This window comes from Glycine soja, chromosome 5 (genome assembly GCF_004193775.1).
Source record: "Glycine soja cultivar W05 chromosome 5, ASM419377v2, whole genome shotgun sequence".
Taxonomy (NCBI): Eukaryota; Viridiplantae; Streptophyta; class Magnoliopsida; order Fabales; family Fabaceae; genus Glycine; species Glycine soja.
The window spans coordinates 968,446-989,535 of NC_041006.1; the positions used below are offsets into that span (position 1 = coordinate 968,446).

General features: G+C 30.4%; 1 protein-coding gene across 4 annotated transcripts; it reads right to left on the minus strand.

Annotated features, from left to right (window-relative positions):
• Positions 1 to 1,519: 1,519 nt before the first annotated feature.
• LOC114411717 (protein argonaute PNH1-like) lies at positions 1,520 to 18,714 on the minus strand. Of its 4 annotated transcripts, XM_028375380.1 has the most exons (24): positions 18,505 to 18,714; positions 17,306 to 17,504; positions 8,073 to 8,357; positions 7,727 to 7,935; positions 7,438 to 7,584; positions 7,058 to 7,191; positions 6,792 to 6,901; positions 6,310 to 6,416; positions 6,081 to 6,219; positions 5,877 to 5,993; positions 5,539 to 5,646; positions 5,375 to 5,446; positions 5,142 to 5,264; positions 4,818 to 4,977; positions 4,378 to 4,499; positions 4,086 to 4,223; positions 3,874 to 4,016; positions 3,480 to 3,542; positions 3,261 to 3,324; positions 3,049 to 3,184; positions 2,633 to 2,706; positions 2,335 to 2,429; positions 2,219 to 2,250; positions 1,520 to 1,953 (listed from the first exon to the last, which is right to left on the minus strand). In XM_028375380.1, exons 3-24 carry the CDS (start codon positions 8,337 to 8,339, stop codon positions 1,787 to 1,789), a joined length of 2,727 nt encoding a protein of 908 aa, XP_028231181.1. In that variant the 5' UTR covers positions 8,340 to 8,357; positions 17,306 to 17,504; positions 18,505 to 18,714; the 3' UTR covers positions 1,520 to 1,786. The 4 variants fall into 4 exon arrangements, with proteins under 4 accessions (XP_028231181.1, XP_028231180.1, XP_028231184.1 ...); XM_028375379.1 differs by having other exon boundaries at positions 17,306 to 18,714; XM_028375383.1 differs by lacking the exons at positions 17,306 to 17,504; positions 18,505 to 18,714 and adding an exon at positions 8,835 to 8,964.
• Between the last annotated feature and the right edge of the window lie 2,376 nt (positions 18,715 to 21,090).

Genomic DNA, 21,090 nt, shown 5'->3' on the forward strand with positions numbered 1-21,090 from the left:
CAAATTAGATCCATTGCAATGTTTTGGATAATTTTATTATTTAAAATTTTCTGGGTTAAAATATTTTGTTTGGATGGTCAATTAAAATAAGAATTTGAAATTTTGATAGTTTTTAGGCGTATTAACTTACCAAAATTGCGATCTGATTGTAAATTGATTATAAATTCTTAACTCATTTGTTGATGAACTTTAATCACTGTTGTCAGTCTCTACTCAATTCTTTGTTCAATCCACTCGTTTGTTCGACTCAAATCCGCAATCGTGAATCCATTGCTCCTTCAATTGTTAGCTCAATAGTTCAAAGGTAAGGCCAATCATGCCAATTTAACTTAAACTTTCTCTTCAAAGAATAAGATATGCTTTTGTAAGTTCGACACAAAAGTCACTATGATCCGGAGAGAGTTCAATTTATTTTCGCTTATAAATAATAGATTAGTTTTTTCAATTTTGTAGCGTTTTTTTTTTTATAAAATCATACTTTCTTAGAATAACTTATTTTCCTTAGCGTCCTTTTGAGAGTGTTTGTTATCGTCGGTGGTGTATATGCGTGGTATGGATATACATTGAAGTTCAATGGTTTTCCATCACCGGAAAAGAAGAGGTGCGTAGTAAAAAAAATCAAAACATACGGATTGACAATCTATATAGCTCATACAGATTAACAACAATTTGTATGTTTTGAATTTTTTTAAAAATTATGATTTTTTATAATTTTTTTATACATTTAATTTATTTACAAAATTTGATAATTAAACAAATTTGATATTTAACTGAATATTGTATTTAGATGTTTAATACAATAATTAATAGTTAAACAAATTTGATATTTAATTAAATGATGTATTTGAATGTTTATTACAGTGATTAAAAATTAAACAAATATGATACTTAATTGAATGATGTATTTAGATGTTTATTACAATAATTGATAATTAAATAAATTTGGTATTTTTTTTACATATGTAAATTTTTATTAAACCATGATTTTTATTTATAATTTATATATGTAAACAAATTAATTATTAGATAAAAATCAATTATCACAAAATTTATTATATAAATTTACATATACATTAAAAATACATTATAAATTTTAGTGATATATATAATGAAATTAATTATTTGATAATATAATTGATCCGTTAGCTCAGTTGGTAGAGCATGTGCTGATAATGTGAAAGTCACATGTTTGATTTCTGCTTGGATCATTAATTTTAAATTAATTCATAAATTATATTTTTGAAAAAAAAATTTAAAAAAATCCTATTGATCACTTAAGGATTGACAATCTGTAGGCCCATTATTGGACTTATGAAAGGACAAAACTGAAATTTCACATATTATGCATAATATACCAGCAAGCAAAAATGTTGGGTGTGCCTAGCAGTTTCCTTCAGTTTAAAGTCAGGTAGAATTGTGGGTTTTGGGCCCATGGTTTGATTGGGTAGTCAACGCATGTGCATGATTCGATTGGGCTATGGACGCCATGAAGACCTTGATTCTGATTGAAGAGACTTAATTTAATTAGGATTTAGGATGATTTGTATTAATTGAAGCTAGAAAATCGGTACACCAATAATTTCTAAATAAGAGGTATTACCTTCCTAAGCACTAGAAATACTGGAAAACAACCTAGACTTTGTCAAAATTTTCCATGCTGAGAATTATGAATTATGAACAGGTTAGCTTGTAACATCTGGAGCTTTCTCGCCTCTACTAATTTAATTTCCTTTTTCCTACACATGCTGTTGTTTCTCTACTTTGATGTCTCTCTATTGTGTCTCATTCAACAGTAAAACATTACATTCTTCACCTTCTCTTTCAGAGCTGGCAGTGGCCGAACTGACTCATCTTTTGATCTTCCACCTCGAGCTTTAGCAATTTCATGGACATTAGGTTCCATGTAGAATCGAGCTCTGTAAGCTGCCAAATGAGCATAGTACGCAGGAGGCACTGTACACACAGACAAATTACATTTCATAGGCGTAATTAATGATGACTTTCATACATCTCATAAATATTTTCTATAGATTAATTAGTCATTTTAAATTTATACCCGAATTCCAATATTTTCTTTTTGTTAAAACAAATGTGTATGTGTTGTATAAGGAGTGTTGAGTGGCTCCTATTTGAAATTAACATTATGTACGTGCTAGTACTTGTAAAAGGTAGATGACCATACAAGTATCTTATGTTAAGCAAGATCCAAAAGACTTACCTACAGAAACCGATCGTGTACATCTTGCATAGCTACAATCAAAATAATGAGGGGGTTATTTCATCACAAGAATGGAGCAAACAAATTTTAGATGATGTGTGAGAGAGGCTATTTACGTGTAGCACAAGTTGTTGGTCAGAGATTGGATCTCATCAGCAGTGAAATTGTTCTCGTCCCACAGAACATGATAATGAGCTGGTCTACTTGTACCCTGTAAATAGCATTAATGTAAATCTGATACAAAAATTATTCTTTTAACATCTTAGTTCTTTACACCCTATCCCAAGTCACCAATACCCTATTTGTATGGTTATGAGAAATGAAAATCTCTTTCCCCTTTTATACATACAAATGGGGTGTAAGTAAATTTTGTAATAAAGGAACAAAATCAAAGTTTAAGCCGTAGAATCATACCTGAATTCCTGCATGACTACATAAATAGAAGTCGAATTCCGTAGGATGACAGATCTTAGAATCCACCACAGTACCTACATTAACCAATCACAGATGTTTCAACTCTCTGGGACTAATAATTACATTGCTGGAAGATGCAATTGGAGAGTAATCCAAATAGAGTATTAATGTTATTTATACTTCAAAATTTTACAACAAATTATACACTACGGAGAGAGATAGGAAGAGAAGAGAGAGAGGAGTGTGATAAGATCATAAGATAGGTGAGTAACATTATTCTTATAAAGTATTCTGCAATTCTGAGCTGACCCTTTGACAAGCTATCTAGGTATATTTCCTCTTGGATTTTCATATGTATCCTTAGGTTGGTGACATGCCCTAATGATAGAAAACGACAGAAGTTAAAAAAAATTTACCAGGTAAGATATTCCCACTCTTATCAGTGCTATTTCTGTCGTCATGATTGTTTGAGAAGAGTCTAGTGTGATGCCGCTTTTGAACCACAACAAATGTTACAGGAGGTTGGTAACTAGGTTCCAAAGATGCACAAGCCTACACATTGAAAATTTAAGCATCGGGAAATGTCATAGTAAACATAAATAAATATAACTGTAATTAGTCAAAGTACCTTACGGATGGCATCAAGCTCATGCAACAAAACCTGGTAGAACTGTCCTTCACTTACCCCATCCCTGTAAATATTGGACAACATTATAAATAATAAAGACACTCCTCCATTATCCTATTTGGATAACTGTAATATGCCCAAATCACTGTCTCTCATCTCAACCCTAACTTCCTTTGCAAAAACAAGTTAAAAAAAAATACCAGAACAGATCACTCTTACCTGTAAAATATTATCCTCAATGGTTTTTGTCCAGTTGCCTTCTTAAAAGAGAGTAACAGCTCTCTGCAGTAGCACAGAATAGTATGATCCAATAAGGCATAAGGCATATGATGTTGAACAAATTACAGGTAATAAATGCAAAACCATTATCCCTTCCCTTGTAGTCAATAATTGAACACACAAGCAATTACTCAAGGAAAAGGAAAAGCTTAAAGCAAGCAACACGAAAACTTTCTCATTAGGTAATTTAAACAATGTCAACAGGAGATATTTTTAATACCTAAGGGAAATTTATATTATTCTTAAATAAAATAAAATAAAGACATAAAATTAAAAGGCAAACATGACCTTCCATTTAATCCAATTATTAAAATGGTAGGCTGCTACTAAGTACCTGATCATGCCACCATAAACTATACCGTGATGAGGATTCTTCCAACATTTAAAAAGGTCTTGAATGAGTTCCTCGCGATGAGGCTGAGCACATACCAATCCTGCATATTTTGTCACTTCTGGCCAGTCCTGGGAGGCTACAACCTGAATAACAGTAATCAGAAGACCAAATATATGGCCAGCTATAAGTTAAAGGACTTTGGAAATACTTACAGCAGCAATGGATGGACAAGGGTCCTCTCCAGATTCTGGATGAGTTACATCTGCTCCAAAAATTATTGTTGGAATGTCACTAACCAATGGGATTCTCCAACTTAGCGCATCCAAAAGTACTGTGTTCCTTCCTCCCATCTAAAAGTATATTTAAGGAAAATTAAGGGAAAAATAAAAAAAAGGTGGGAGAAAATATAGAAATGAATATTCCTGAGTAGCAAGTAACCATTCTCTTACTTTGGATTGTAATTTTGAATGATCATTTAAATTTTGTAAATAGTTAATAACAGACCTTAACATTGATCTTCAGCGCCACATTTGCCAAATACTGTCTATTGATCTTGAATACGTGTTTTGTAAGACAGCACTGAGAAATCAACCCCAGATCTGTTTCACAGATTCTTTTGAGATCACCTGAAAGAAGAACTTGTTTATCAAGTGCGAGTATGAAATATGGAACTATCCTCCGCAGAAAAAGTGGGATGAAATAAGGAAAAGATAAATGCTCAGTATCTTTGTTGGAAACATGAGAAGAAGTAGTTCATCAGGAGAAGAAAAAAAGAATCAGAAACAATGAAGTTGAGAAGGAAGTAGTAGTAAGATACTAGAACTGAAAATGTAGTAGTAATGTACTAGAATCTTAACATTTCTAAATACGCCTCTATCATGGTAGCTATGCTCATGAAGTGATGCTTAATGGACTGGACATATTGAAATGACTTGGAATCATACCATACAGAGAGCCATTGTTGTCTGGAAGAATGGCAATCAGCAACTCTAGTTCTTTCCCACTAAGTTTATCAAGTACAGCAGAATGTACGTACTTCAAGGCTTTCTTTACCAGATCAGGTCTTGCTGAATATATAGGAATCACAGGGTCTAGACTAAATTCCTGTAAAAAGAAAACAAAAATGTATACTACAAGTGTACATGATATATAAATATATATTTTTTTATAAGCAGCATGATAAATTTGAAACTGCTAGTGCTGTTCAAACAAGTAGTCTCTAATATATAACTTCTTAATAAAGTTATAACCAAAATTTGAAACTTTACCATGCCTGAGATTTGGCACATTTGAACTAACTGTTGGCAAAACCCGCGAGCAATACTTTCTTGGATACTTCGGGAGAAATTAATGCATGCCCAATATCTTACAGTGCTTCCGTTTATAACTTTCTGCATTGAAATAACTAGAATTACATTCGGCTGGGAACAAGTAGTTTTCATTTTTTTTTTCACTTAAAAAAATTATACCGTAACTATAATCTTTTAAAGTATAAGGTAACCTTGTTCATCATGTTCCATTGACCAACTTGTGGCAAGTATTCTTTCTCCCTTCCAGTCTCGTGATATTTCAACTATGAAGAGAGAAGAGCCAAAATGTACTATCAGGACTAGGAGAATGCTAAAAAGCTATCAATGATTGACTAATTTAACTGAAAACAATTACCCATGGAGCAGGAAGAACCCGAGCCTCAACTGATGCAAGCTTGCTGTCAATGCTGATCCCAAACTCCTTTGCATAGGGATTATACTCATAATCAGTTTCGTGAATTGTCTGCTAGTATATTGGGAAAGCTATAGATTAATTAAACTAAACCAAACCAGCAATACACACTATATTTCTGTTTGTAGATAGAATAAATACTGAAAAGGACAAGTTAAAACAATTGCAATTTATCACACATGCCATGGCTATTCAGTTTCCAATTGATTCTCTGACAAAAATAAGAATATAAAGAAGAAAATAAAGGTTGGAGAGTGATACAAAGAATCCATGATGATGACCTGGAGAATATCTGTCTCTTGTTCACGTGGTCTCTGGCATGAGACCTTTAGCAGAGAAGTTATCTGCTTTTCGTTAAGCCCTTTTGTATATCTCTGACCCCCAACTATCTTACATGCCTAGGACAAGATTCACTAGAAGTGTTCATTGAAAAATAAAGTACTTAGTAAAAAATGGGTTGAATAAATTGAATGAGAAGAGCTTACCTCCATAGGCAAATAGTTCACCTTCTTTTGGCTTCCTACTTGAAGGCAGGGTAGATGAGAATATATGATTGTATATCCATACATTTCTTGAAAGTAATCAACTACTGATTTCATGTTCATTTTCTCATCGACGGGGAAACTGTTAGGAGGAAAAGAGAACAATTTCTTGAGAGGTCATATCTAAAAAATTTAGAGTTCATTTTGTAATGCAAAGTTTACAAAGCCATACCTAAGCTCCCTTGTAGGCTGTGATGTCAATCCTGTAATCCTGTACTTCCTTCGAAAACTTCCTCTATGTGTAACTTCTACTTTCACACCTCTTAAGGCTTTCTTAATCTGCATTATTGACACCACTAAGATTATTTGGTTAGATATTGCTTAAATGTTTCTGATGATTTAGGAGCTTGAAACATTACCAATTAAATTCTTAAGTAGCCTAGAAATGGCACTAGGAGCAGAATAAGAAATCTTCTTTGCATACATTTATTAACATATCATTGGAAAACAAGGGCTCTTGACCTTGCAGGATATATTACTTTCCATTTTAAATCCAAATTTGGAACCCCAAAATTTCTTTACTGAAACTATCACTGTCCAGACTTAGTGGAGGCCATAGGGCGCGCAAGCATAACCTATTTAACTTGTTAGGACTTTGGATAATAGTGTCTGTAAATGCGACTGCTAGCTGTCGTAGTCAAATAAACTTCATACCTTGACACGATCTGCATCTGACAATGGCTTTGAGAGAACATCTTTTCCCAAAATTTGAGCAACAAAGTCAATTACAGGAAGTGGTTCAATAAACGCCATTGATGACATGTCTGAGAGAAGAACGAAGAAGCATAAATCAAAAGGAAAAATGAAAAAGAAAAGCAGCTTTTTAGTATTAACTGTTGACATATTAAAATGAGAGACAGTATAAAAGAATCTTAACTCAATAAAAGTAAAAAAAGATGAAGATATGGTAGAACTCTCACCAATATTAAGTGACAATCCCATCTGAGTTGGCCTTATACTCTGGTAGAAGCCGCGCCATGATTCCAGGCCACCACCTAGCTGCTGTGGTTTTCTTAAATTCGGAGAATAGAGAAACCTCCCAATTGACACGTAGCTAAACATGCAATGCAAGCAAATTAACGTGTAAGAAACAAGAACCCATGACTTCTCCCCCTCCCTTCTCCCTTCATCTTTCTCCAACCACTGGACCAACCTTATATATCCGTAAGAAACAAGAGCATAACCAGTAGCAATAGCCTTATTTTTTTTTAATAAAAAAGGCATGAACATCATCAATAGCCTCATTCAATTCAAAAGGAGGCAATGGATACAATGTTGAAAGAACAACTACAAAATGCACCTCTGAGTCGCAAGCTCCCTCAATACAATGTCAATGACAGTAAGCGCCTCTTGTGGGGTGTCCACTTGTTTCCCACTCAGAAGCTCACGTAATTGATGCATGCTAACACGAGCTGCAAACTTGATCACCACTTCAAATTCTTTTTCCCTGCCAAGAATGATTGAAACTCATTTCATTTGTTTACATCAACCCGAAAGGACCAGTTTCAAAATCCAAAACTTTGGGGAGCATTTAGGAATAAAAATAATTTTGAAGATAACAAGACACAGTTACTTGAACAAATCATCACCTGGTAGAACCAGTGCCCTCATCATCCTTGCTCAGTAGTATGGTGAACTCTTTGAATGCAAAAGGAAGCAAGCCAGCAGTGTAGAGATTTCTTCCTCCATCATAAACAGGAAGCCTCATCCCCAAGTCAGTGTTCCTGTGAAGCCTCACTAACTCAGCTATGATGGCTTTGCTTGTCTTACGAGAAGTAACCTCAGGTGTTATTTTAACCTTCACAAAACACACATGATGACAACTTAAGCAAAAAATCCTCGACACAAATCAAATGATTAGTCTGTCTACTTTGCATGATGAGTTTGTTGTTGTAGATTTTCGTTTGTAGCAAAAAAAGTTGGACTTAGACTTACATTGTAATGGCTCAAATCAGATGCTGATATATCTGCCAGGAAGTGGTTGGCTTTGACCAGACACTTTGTCCCCAGCTGGCCATAGCCAGGCCTTGCAGGAAACACAAGACTTTTGCAAGCAGAGGAAACCAATTGTGTGTCAAGTCCTGTTTCTTGTAATTTCTCTTGTTTGCATTGGCTTCTTCTTCTTCTATCTCTTCTTCTATGGTCTTTGGGTTTCTGCAGTGCACTCCTAGATTTCACTTGATCCTCCACTGGATCCTTCATTGCACTTGTCAAGTAGTTCTGAAGAAAATAAGGAAACAAACTTACTTAACTTTATCTCAAAGTGGAGTGGGAGGACCTAAAGATAAACTGAAAGAGTGAAAGGTTTTATGGCAAAACAGGTTCCACGTTTTTACTGAGAGTGAGAAACATAACTCTCAACTCATGTATGCACTTGTCCTGAAGAAAGACAAGAGTTAAAGAAAGTACGAGAGTGGGAAAGGCAGGAAGAGGCCTTGTAACGGCTGAAAGCTGAAAAGAAGGGAAAATAAATTAAAAAAGAAGAAGAAAGGTATGGCATGGCATGGCATCAAATCTCGACAGTGTTTCATCTTCCCCTAGGCGCTGTACATTCTCTGAAACTGAAAGTGAAAAGATGGGGAGAAAAATAAAGTGACGTGCATACATGCAAAAGAACCAACAATAATCTCCTATAAAATTTTCTAATAACCATCGTTGTCCCCATTGGAACAATGTCATGGCCTAATTTTGACTTACCAGTCTTCCGTGTTTATGGGCATAATAATAAAAACTTTGTCCTCAACACCACCAATACCACTTTCCTTAAAAAAATTAATGTTCCATAAGCTCAAAGCCACATGATAGGGTAGCCAAATAAATTCTACAGAGAATAAAATGCTTGTGCTGGACTATGGTTAATTATTTGTAGGGGGGGGGGGGGGGGGGGGGGTGGATACTATAAGTCCAAGGGACCTTTAAATTTGGTGGTCCCAAAAGGATGTTTGAATATTACCCTACTCCAAGTTCTTGGCAGGACAGTTTGTAAGATTGCATGTATAAATACCCTTTTCAGCGACCACAAAGGAGCTTTAACTCCTTCCCAAGTTGAATTACGACGACAGAACGGGACCCTAAAGCAGATTCACTCACTCACCACACCACACAACACAACACAACACAAGGAGTAGCATCAAGCAAGGAGTCAAAACAAAATTTGAAGCTTGCTTGTTTGTGCTTAGATATCCGGACAGTGTGCATGAACATGCCATAATGGCTTTCAGCCAAATGCCAAATGCCAATGTCAGTTGTACGTGCACCAAAGGGTAAATACTTCAAACTATGAAAAAAAATAAAAATGGATTTTGGCACTTTTCTCTCTTTGTTTTTGTGGCCTTTTGAAATGGGAGATGGGGGGAACTAGGCATAGCCAAGAATGGTACAAGTGATAGTAACGCTCTTCAACTATTTCGGATCATTACAAATACACCAAGAACAATCATGTGTCATGTCCCTTTCACACGACAGATAGAACATCCCAACCAATAAATAAATAACTCATAAATCATTTTGCTAAGAAAAAATAAAGAAGCAAAGTTTGAATATAAATGAACTAACCAGATAGACTACCCCTATGTGAAGACTTTCATGCCCTTATTAATTCCTGAACCAAACATCACTGTATTACAACCAGCAAAGGTTTCACATTTTGTTCCTATGATAATATTATTGTTGCTGAGAAGAAAGCAGAAGTATTATTGTTGCTATTGAATGGATTGGTAAGGGGCATTAATTTGCACACTGATGATGTTGTGGGCTATCTGACTGCTTCTTTGGTCAATGTCATTTGATTTCTTTCGATTTTGTCACATCTAAGCTGTAAAATTTTCCACTGGGGATGCCCAGGCCCCCCGCCTCCTCCAACCTTGCTTCTCTCTAATTTTTGGATGCTAAGTCTATTTCTTGCAAACTCTTTTCAACTTGCATAGCTTTCAAGGGCTCTTACATTTAAACAAGATGGGACGTACGTACTCCGTTTGACATGCCGTTTAATATATAAAACTTCAAGTAAATAATATGCTATATAGAGATCGGTCAATATCACATTTCTCAACTATTTAATAATTTCTCTAAAATCATATGTATCATTCCTTAAAAAACAAGTATGATCAAGTCAATAAACTTTTTGTTTTACTATCGTTCGCGGAACTTCAAAATATTTTTACAAGCTTCCATTTTTTGGAGTGACTATGTGACTAATCATATGTGATGTTTAGTTATACTTAAAAGCTCCTCACTTTTCTCCAATAATATATTTTGTGAGAATCGAATTTAATAAACTTTTTTGTTAATTGTTAACTCATCTTGAATCTTTATTATTTATCTACATCAATAATTTTTTAAACTTTTATTACTTTAGAGTTTTTTCCAACTTTCTTTCATAGATTGTTTGGTTGTTTAGATTTAAGAAAGAAGGAAGAATGGGAAAGACGGTTACCAAAACCTCTTATTTAATAGTTTGTTTAATAAATATGGAAGTATGGAACTATAGTGACGGCAAAAATATTTATATAAATGGATATTGGCTGATAAAATATATAACTGATAAAAGATGAATATGTAAATGAGTACTCACTATAATTTAAACGAATATAGCTATAGTAGTTAATTAACCTTGTCTCCGGACCCCATTGTGTCGTCAAAAACCGAACCTACTTCTTTCTTCCTTACAAATCCAACACCATAGACCTATACCTTGCAACCCCAAACCACACCTCATTTACAACTAAAATTTTCACCATATCACGTGACAACTAGACAAAAGAAATAAATTAGATGTAAGTAATAGCCAGCAAAAACATTTGTTAATGTAATTGTTGTTATTTAAAACATTTAAGTAAATTATTACTAGCAAATCAGGGTTTGGCTTCAAAGGAGGAAGATCTTGTAAAAAGGAAGAGCAGGTGTTTAAGGTAAGAGAAAGACGATGTTCATTTCATCTTTTCATTTTTTTTTAAAAAAAAAAATAGTAATATGATTTTCTATTAAAAAATTTAACCAGTGGTTGAAAGTCAAGAGATCACTATTAGAAATTATTAACCATTAATTAGGCAGCTAACACTTAATTAGCAGAAGAATCCTTTGTAACAATACTTGAATTTTGGAGTAGCGAAGGTTTGAATAGTTCACAGGATGTCTTAAATTAAAACATCGTTGTCACTATTATACATAAAAATAATAATACTTGAATTTTGGATTTATAGTTGAGGTTATTTTTTCTACTTTTGTTTACTTTTTTTTTTTTTTGAAGAATCTACTTTTGTTTACTTAATCAAGATGGTTTTGTATACTTTCACTCGTATAATCTAATCAACATTTGTCTCAACACAAATGAACAAAACTTATTTCCTCATCTTTTATCATTGTGCAATACATTCGCTACCTTAAATTTTTTAACATATTATTATGCATCAATGAATTTTTTTAAAACCCCGAATTCTAGAATCTTAAAAACGTTTGGATTCTTTATTCGTGCAACGCATGTGTAAAATTTTCATGTTTAAACTTTAAAAACCAAAATAGAAAACTCAATATCGACCCGTACTTTCACAGTGCACATGCTAAGAACGAACTAATGTTATTAATATTTTCTTTAAAAAAAATGCAAACTCAGGTGTCAGTATGTCACTGTCCTCTGATAATTTGTATATTATATACATTGTTCGCATTGCATTGCTTGCCCGATTGAGCACCAACTCCTTCACCTAAGGCGATCTTACTAAAGATCAAATGATCAAATAAAGATTCCTGGGCGAGATAATTCGTTGAATCCAGGGGAAGGAAGGAAGGAAGGATCATATTCATAAATAACACAAAATGTGGGGTAAAGGAAAGAAAAAGACGAGTAGAAAGTGAGAATATTTTTTAGATTGTTTTGACAATATATATGGAAATCTTGATCACATAACTTTTTTAAATAATTATATAATATTAAATCTTGATTATTCATGTATAATTATATGATCCAAATTTACTCATTTTAATCTTAATTCTTGTATAAAAATATCCTCTCACTATATATGTCTTATGTATGGTTGTATACTTGTATGGTCTAAATTTATCTCTCCCACGAGTCTTACAATTTTTTTTCTTTTCTTTCTTATTTACTTATATATAAAAAGAGAAAAGTTTTTATTTATTTATTAATGTATATCTTCCTCTCTACTTTTCATTCCACTATTTTGTTTACGTTCTAAACGAAGTGAAAAGTAAAAAATCCATAATTATTTTCAAAAGATCAAGTTATGAGTTTATTTAGAAAAAATTTCTCATAAACACCTAGAAAAAGATAAGAAAAAAAAAACAAAAAACATTCTCCATAAATTAAAATTAGCTTATGAAAAGCTAGTCTATAAAAACTCACATATTAACTTCTTCAAAAACTTATTTTTAACTTATTTATAAGCTAACTTTAATTAATTAATGAAGAAACTTTTTATTTTCTTTTTTTATTATTTTCTTCTTATACTTCCTTCCTTCGTATCTAATTATAAGACCATTTCAATTAATTCATACTTTTTAAAAAAATATAATTACTTTAATTAATCACATTAAATTTATCAATTATTTATATTATCATTTCAATATATCTTTTTTTATCTCTATATCCACTTAATTATTTCTCATAAATGTTTGGGAAAAAAATAATTAAGTAAATATATGAAAGAAAAAAAAAATTAATACATCTAAAAATTAAAAAATAATCTTATAAAAAGGACAAACAAATTTATAAAAAAACCTAACGAAATTTATGTGAATCAAGTTAACCTTTTATTTCTTATAAAAATTAGCCTTTTATTCATTTATTATCAGCCGTCAACCTTTTTTTTTTTTAATCATATGGCTATATGTGATATAAGTGATAAGTGATTGCAACCAAGAATTCAGAGTTAACTTTCATTTATCTTATAGAAGCAAGTTCAATTTCCCTAATTAATGTTAATCAATTACTAAAATCCCATAGATTTCTGGCCCAGAGGGAACATTAGAGTATTTTAGAGTATTTGCATCTAGGAAAATCTATTTGCATTTTAAGTCTCTCTAGGTAATTAAACTTCTATTGACAATCCTAGTTTAAAATATTCTATATTTTTATCTTTATTTTATGGTATTTATTGACTTGCTAGTCATTTTAGTGAAATTTTCTTTTTTAACTATTTATTTTTTATTCATAAAATTCACATCTAAAACTATTCTTAATGAAATCAAATTCAGTTCCATATAAATTAATGACATGTTAGTAAGTGTATATTTAGATTCTCATCTACGATGCACATCTCAATAAAAATCTGCATTAAAATCAATCAAAATAAATGAAAGCTACTTAACGCACGTCTACTCCCTCATAGTGTTAACGACAGTGCTATATGGTACGAAGATCATTTGCATGAACATGGTACGAAGTGTATGTGTCAAAATAGTATTGGCTAAATATAAAATTAAATATTTAAACGGGAATCAAGGGCGGTTAAATTAAAAGAGATTTCCTACTCATATAATTAGTAAACAATAGCATTTTCCTAGTGTTAAACCAAACACGGTAATATATTTTATTATTTTACTATCTTCTAAAGTTTTTTTTTTTTTAAGTATGCAATATCCTGAGTCCTATACCACGTTACTCAAGCAACCACCGAGCTCTAAGAGCTAGCCAACAATGCGTTGAACATTAAATCCTTCGCATCCTTTTAAATCACATACCAAATTTTGTAGTGACCTCTTTAGACACTACACTAGGCTATGGGTGTTACTAGTGTTTTCAAAAGGCAATATATATAGGATACATAGAACATGTAATTAGATCAGGTCTCGCGAGTCAAATAAAAATAACTTTTCCTTTTAAAGATGTCTCCAAATACCTCTTTATCCCACTTGGTTAGTTGAACGAGCCAAGGTTTTACTTGTTAGGGTGGAGAGAGGTTTTCAAATTCTCATGCCTCATTCAAAAAGCCTTAAACCAAGAAGAGGGATCCAATTAATATCCGAAAGCACTTTTATTTTATAAAAAAACCATAAAATAAGTTTCTTTTATGCATAATTAAAAATCATCTTTATAAAAAAAATTAACTTATACATAAATTAATTTTTATCTTCTTTTTGCAAAGTATTTTTTTGGAGAAATTTGTCCAATCAAACCTTTGTTGCCTCAAATACACCCAACAACACATTCTTTGTTGTTTTTAACATTAGGTCGAGTGACACTCATTTCATTTTCTATCAGATATGTAAAATAAGCAAGCATTAACTAAATATATGAACTGTAAAATACGATTAATGACCACAACAAACAAGACAGTGCTTTGAATTTTGATGACAGTAATCCTTAGGCCCCCTCTATCTATGAAAACCTCGCGCTGTCCCAACATACACACATTCAGTCATTCACCAGTGGCTATGTTGATAGGGTATCATGCACACAACGTCCCCACAAGGTTACAGAGATTTTTAGGAATTAATTAAGACATTTTAGGTTTTTTTATCATTTTCTATTATTTTTTTTCAATAATAAAATTTCATCCATATATGTATTTATTTCATCTTCCAATGTCACAAAATGGATATTGGGTGTTTACAAGTTACAACTAATTATTAATATTCATATCTAGAACTGAAAAAAAAAAATCACGTCTAGAATCACATTGAGAGAAAAAAAAATCTCCGCAAATTTTACTTATATTAGATTTAATGTGCTGGTGTAAGTTATATTCATCTTAAGGAGGAGGTTCATATTTTAAAAATAAGAAGAAAATTATAATTTAAAAATTTCTCTCCATAGGAGAATACAATTTAATTTACTTTAAGTATAATGAAATTTATATTTATATTTACATCATATTTAAAAGAAACTGTCAAATATTTATGTCATGTGAACTTCTGATTCTGACTTTTAACCATTTGGACTTTGACTTTGTTATTTGACAAGGATTGACATACTTTTAATGATTATATCACCAATGCTTCTAGAATTCTGAAGACAATATTTATTATATTTATTATTTTATCTATTTATTGAATACTTATAAACTTACATTTATTAACTTTTATCTCTCCTTGTCTTTTTCTTCTCCCTAGAAAATATATAAACTTAAAAAATAATGTTTTTATAAATTTATATAAGATTTTAAGTTTTACTTTAAAGATAAATAGTTAATGTTATATGTATTAATCTGTATAGTAATAATAAAAATTCATTTATAAATGATGAAAAAGATGATTTGAGAATTTAATAGAATATTTATAAAATACTTAAATCAAATAATGAAAAAATTAAGAATACATGAATACATACCAAATGTTTTACAAAAATATCTTAGATAATTGATATAATTTTCATTATAATACAATATTTATAAATTTCATTAGTTTTAGTTTAATTCTTAGAATTTTTAATGAATAATATTTGGGCAGTAGTTATTTAATTTATCTTTTTATTGATAATATATTTTAATTGTATATGTCAAAGTTTAATAAATATATGGAAAATAATATAATTAATATAAATTTTGGATAATATATATATATATATATATATATATATATATATATATATATATATATATGATCAGATGGTTTATTGTGGTTAAATTGTTATATTGAGTGAAAAATACTTTTTAATAAAATAACAAAAAAAATTCAATACTAATAGTTAATTAAACTATATATTTAAAATATTAAATTCACTCAACTATCAATGTTTCTGAGCAATTATTTATAAGATATTATTTAGAAGTATAAATAAGTAAATAAATTTATAAAATGCATTGTTTAAATTGGAATGCAAGTGATATTATATTGTAAAAATTAATTAAGTGACAATATTTGAATTTTAATTTCAACTACTCAAATATGATTTTAAATATCATTAATAAATAAATAGTTGAAAAGAGAAAAATAGATATTTTGATAAACAAATTACAATCTAATTTAATATTTTTTTTCTATTTGGTGTATAAGTTTAAAACGTATTAAATAAAAAAATGTTGAATGCTTTGATTGCTTTTTTTTACAGCATACTTTGGTTATTTGAAAAATAAATAGTTGAATATAAAAAATGTTTATATTTTTCAGTATAAAATATATTGTTATTTCCTTAACGTACACACTTGTTTTATAAGATAAAAAATCAGTACTATATTTTATTTATGAGTGAAGTAAAAATTACTTGAGTTTTAACAAGAAGTTAAAGATCGTGTTTTAATTTTTTATGTTGAATTTGAAAGTATTCAACAATTATAATTTTTTTATTCATTGTCTTGATTATTAACTCTTTTATATATCTTAGGTATTTTAATTTTTTATAAAAAAAAAATATTTTCTCATTACAATAGTATCGTTTTATCTTAAATTTCGATAATTTTTTATAATAATCTATTTTCAATTAAGTTAAAAAATAAATAATTAATATATTTTATGTTTTAAATTATTTTAAATTTAATTTTACCTTGAGGTTGGGCGGATATACGCTACCTAGTTCTTCAGAAATAATATTATTAGACAAATTTTAGTTAGTGTCTTTAAGCATTGGTTAAACAATTAAAATTTAAAAATACAATAAAATTTCTTGAAATACATAAATTACGCTGCCTATATTACGTTTTTTTAGTTTTTTTATGATTCTTACTTGAGAAAAAATGGTTATATATGGATGGTGTAAAAAAATTTATACAATCATCCAATATAATAAATTTATTAATTTTTAAAATAATTATTTTAAAATATTTCAGATGATAATTTATGATTAAATGAAAATAGAAAAGTGGATAAACATTTTTCTTTAAATTCTTTAATTATTGTTCTACTTGTTAGTAAGACTGATATTATTATTATCCAAAACAAAAGATGTGGGCACGTATTGCAATCATGACAAAATGACTAAATATGAGACCCTACTGGCTACTACTAGGACCACCCCATCACTCATGCACACAAACAAGAAGAAAATTAAAAGAATCCATTAAGGAGAGTCATACATAAAACCAGAAGTGAAGTTACTGGGTTGTGGACTTTGAGTGGAACATGGACACATGAAGCAGGTAGGTGGTATATTCAGTGCCAAAATTTATAAAGGAAATGTATTGTTTTAACTTTTAACTTAAAAATACTACTATTGTATGACTAGTCTAAAAAGAATATATGAAAGAAGGGTGAGAGCAGTTAGTAGAAAAGCAAACCTTGCGCTTTACGGCATATATATATATATATATATATATATATATATATATATATATATATATATATATATGTATGTATATATCACTATGCAGTATCCGTGAGGATTGTTGTAACTGCTGCCTTTGCTTTTAATGCCTGCAACAACTGTGTGTGCTCCAACTACACCAACTTCAACTATGAACTGAACCTCACCTTTCCCTGCTTGCAATCAGCACACATAATATAATATACTGTAAATGGGAATTATACTATAACAAACAGGCTTTGAATTAAGGGCTAGCTATAGGCCACCAAAACGTTTGACCCTATAGTAGCCACATGCACAAGCAGTGCTTTTAACTATTTTCAGCTGCCATAGACTGCTAGTGTAGTGTGGATGACATTACATTTAAAGTAAGCTAAGCTAAAACTGGTTTATCACGTTAAAAGTTAGTTTCCAAACACTAGCTTCTTTGAAGACACGTACAGGACAATGCATTGGTATGGGAATTGGGATATTGGTGAAGCAATGAAGCTATACATGCTACCTCTATAAAGTCTGAACCAATGTTGAAAACTTCATTCATACAAAGGTAACCACTAACTAGAGTCTAGAGTACTTTTGTTTTCTTATTTGGATTGAGTGAAACTAAAGTAAAACTAAATGCACAAGCAGCAGGATTCCCATTATATAACTTGAAACAGAACAGCAACAACCTCAAAAGGCAATGTTTCTAAGTAACTGATACTTCACCATGCATGAACATAATAATAGATTAACTTTTAGAATGCTTTTAAGGGAAAGCAAAGAAAGGTGAGTTTGGAACATATATAACTAGGGTGCAAGGAAGAGGAAGCAAATAAACATAGATTTTGGGGACCGGACCAGGTGCTAATAGAGAACTCTTGCCTTTCTTTGATTCATAATTAAAGCGTGTATGAAAGAACACTAGTCTAAGAATAGAGTCCTCACTCACTGCCTTTAAGAAAGGAGCATCAGAAGAGAAACAATTAGTATTAAAAGAGGGAACACTATGATAGTAATAGTATTAAAAAAGAATAATTGCAGAAAGGATCGGAGGATTATGATGATGGGAGAGTAAGAATAAATATTATTATTATCCATATAATAATAATGGTAAGGTTTGAGAATCCAAAAATACACACAACACAAGAGAAATTAAGAAAGTAAGGGTTGGCAGTGCTAAGTGGTGCCTACTATGCTGCAAAGGTTAATTTCACGGCACTTGTAGCTCCAGCCAGCAATTGAAGGGTTACTCTGCTTTTATTATTGGGTGTAAGTAAACAAACAAGAGATGTTATATATAATGAGAAACAATGAAAGGAGGAAAGAAAAGAAAAGAAAGGTTGGGTTGTGTTGTGTCAGCTTATTTGACGGAAATAGAGATTCCGGGGACTAAGTGTCAGTAAAGTGAGAAGAGAGGGTGAAGCACATGTATATGTAACATGTGCATTGCTGGGTCGAACTTTTATAAAGGAAAGGAACCAGCTAGCCTGGGCACTGCCTACGAGGGCCTCACCCCACCCCCCTTTCCTTTGGACCCAAATCATTTGTTCCTTTCTTTTTTAATTTTAATCTCCCAATAAAAAATAATAATAATAAACTTATGAATAATGGTTCAGGCAAATTCACCATTATTGATTATGTTTGATTTAGAAAAGAAGATATATATAATGTCGTAAATACCTTAAACAAGTAATGAAATATTTAAATAAGGATATATTATATTTTTTGTGTAAAATTATAGATACTTTTCCTTCTTTTTCATCCACTTTGGGAGAAGATAAAAATGTCATGGGATCCACTTACAACTTACAAGAATTCTTACTTCTTTTGTCTCTTTCTACCAAACAAAGAAGGATTAAAAATTTGAGGATTTTCCTTCCTTCCTTAATCCATCCCCTACTTATTTTTTTATCAACCAGAAAGAAAAAAAAATAGAAAAATAGAAAAATAGAAAAATATAAATATGATAAATAATATTACCTGATGTATTGAGCGAGTGTCTATACATTGTTACTTTAAAATTATACGTACTCCATTTTAGGATACATGGAGTGTAAGGAAAATAGACAAGAAGGGGGAGGAGAAAAGTTATAAATATGATTAAAAAAAAGATAAAGATGTGAAAAAGAAAATGGAAATGGAAAAAATTGAATGTATATATGCTGATTTTTTTTTTGTTACATTGTAAAGATAAAGAGCAAAAATAGAAAAATAAGAAAACTAAATAATATGCATGATGTCTTGCCATTTGTTAAAATGTTGCCAATGCAAAGGATGACATTTTTTATATTTAATTTAACAACATTTTTAAAATGCTATTAAAAACTAATTATGTTCTAGTGATTGTTACCAAAGATAAAGATGTAAAAAAAATTTAATAAAAGCATGCACAATTATTTGTACGTGAGTGTTATGTTATAATTATTTTGCATTTTTCCTTATAATATGACTATATAAAATTAACGAAAGAGGATCCTATGCATGAGGGGAGAAACCAAACTTTTCTACCAGTTGTCGACTCTTTTCTTTCTCATTATTTGCTGCTTACCTCTTAAATTAATGGATGTTACGTAAGATATGCATGAAGCAATTAACGTGAATTGAAGGATTTGTATTTTATTGGGTCAGACAAGCTGGATGATTAGACGAGACTCAAGTTAAATGTCCCTGGCTAGAGAATTAAATTTCCCAATAATATATAATACTATAGTTGAATTAAAAGAAAATATGTTTGGATATTTGTTAAGGGTAAAAGAATCACATTTGAAAATGAGGGAGTTATAATTAGTATTAACTTTTAAACATTACATCTAAAAATGTGAAATCAAACTCATTATATAACATTATAGACTGAATTTTTGGCAACTTCGACTCAACCAAAACTAAGTTATAAGGATTGACCTCAATAAAAAAAAAGAAGAAGAAGAACTATAGTCTTAAGGACACAACACAAGTTCAATCGTTACATGTTATACTTAAAAACTAGAAACAATTTTGTGCAAATGCTTAGAAAAAATTATATAAAATAGGATGATCATAATTCATCACAAAATTATAAGATTGTTTGTGAAACTTTTCTAAAATAAACTAACAATCTTATAATTTTAATGTACAACACCTAAAACATGATTTGGTTGAACTTTTTTTGTTCCTGCAAGAGACAAAAAAAAGTTCAATCAATTTGATTTTGTTCATCAAAGAAGTTCTACCATTTAAATCCCATAATGGCATGCTAAAGAGATAAACTTTAAAAATTTCCGAAAAGTTATGAAAATAAATTATTTAAATCAAGATATATCATATATTGATATATTCTATTAAAATTCAAAATATACAAAATTAAGTTTAATTTAAGATTGATCAAAATTATAATAATCAAAATTTGACTTTATCTAAAATAGAAATTAAGATATATTTCATTGAATGTAACATCAAGATTTGAAAATTCCAATTAAAATTAATTTTACATAATAGTATTTAAAAGAAATAAAAAATAAGAATATAAATTAAATTTTATAGTTTAATAAAAATGGAAATAAATTATTAAAAATATTTTTATTTACAAACGAGGATTTAAACTTATAAAAACAATTAATTAATATCTAATGAAAGTTGACAGAAATTATTCGGGAATAAAGAAGGTACTTTTGAAGTCAAAGGGAGAAATGATTGTGTTTCTTTTAAAAGATTGTGGAATGTTGCACGCAGCTTGACCTACCAAAACGTGAGAATGATTGACAAAACGTTGCAATCAAAAGGAGCATGAATGTCCATAAA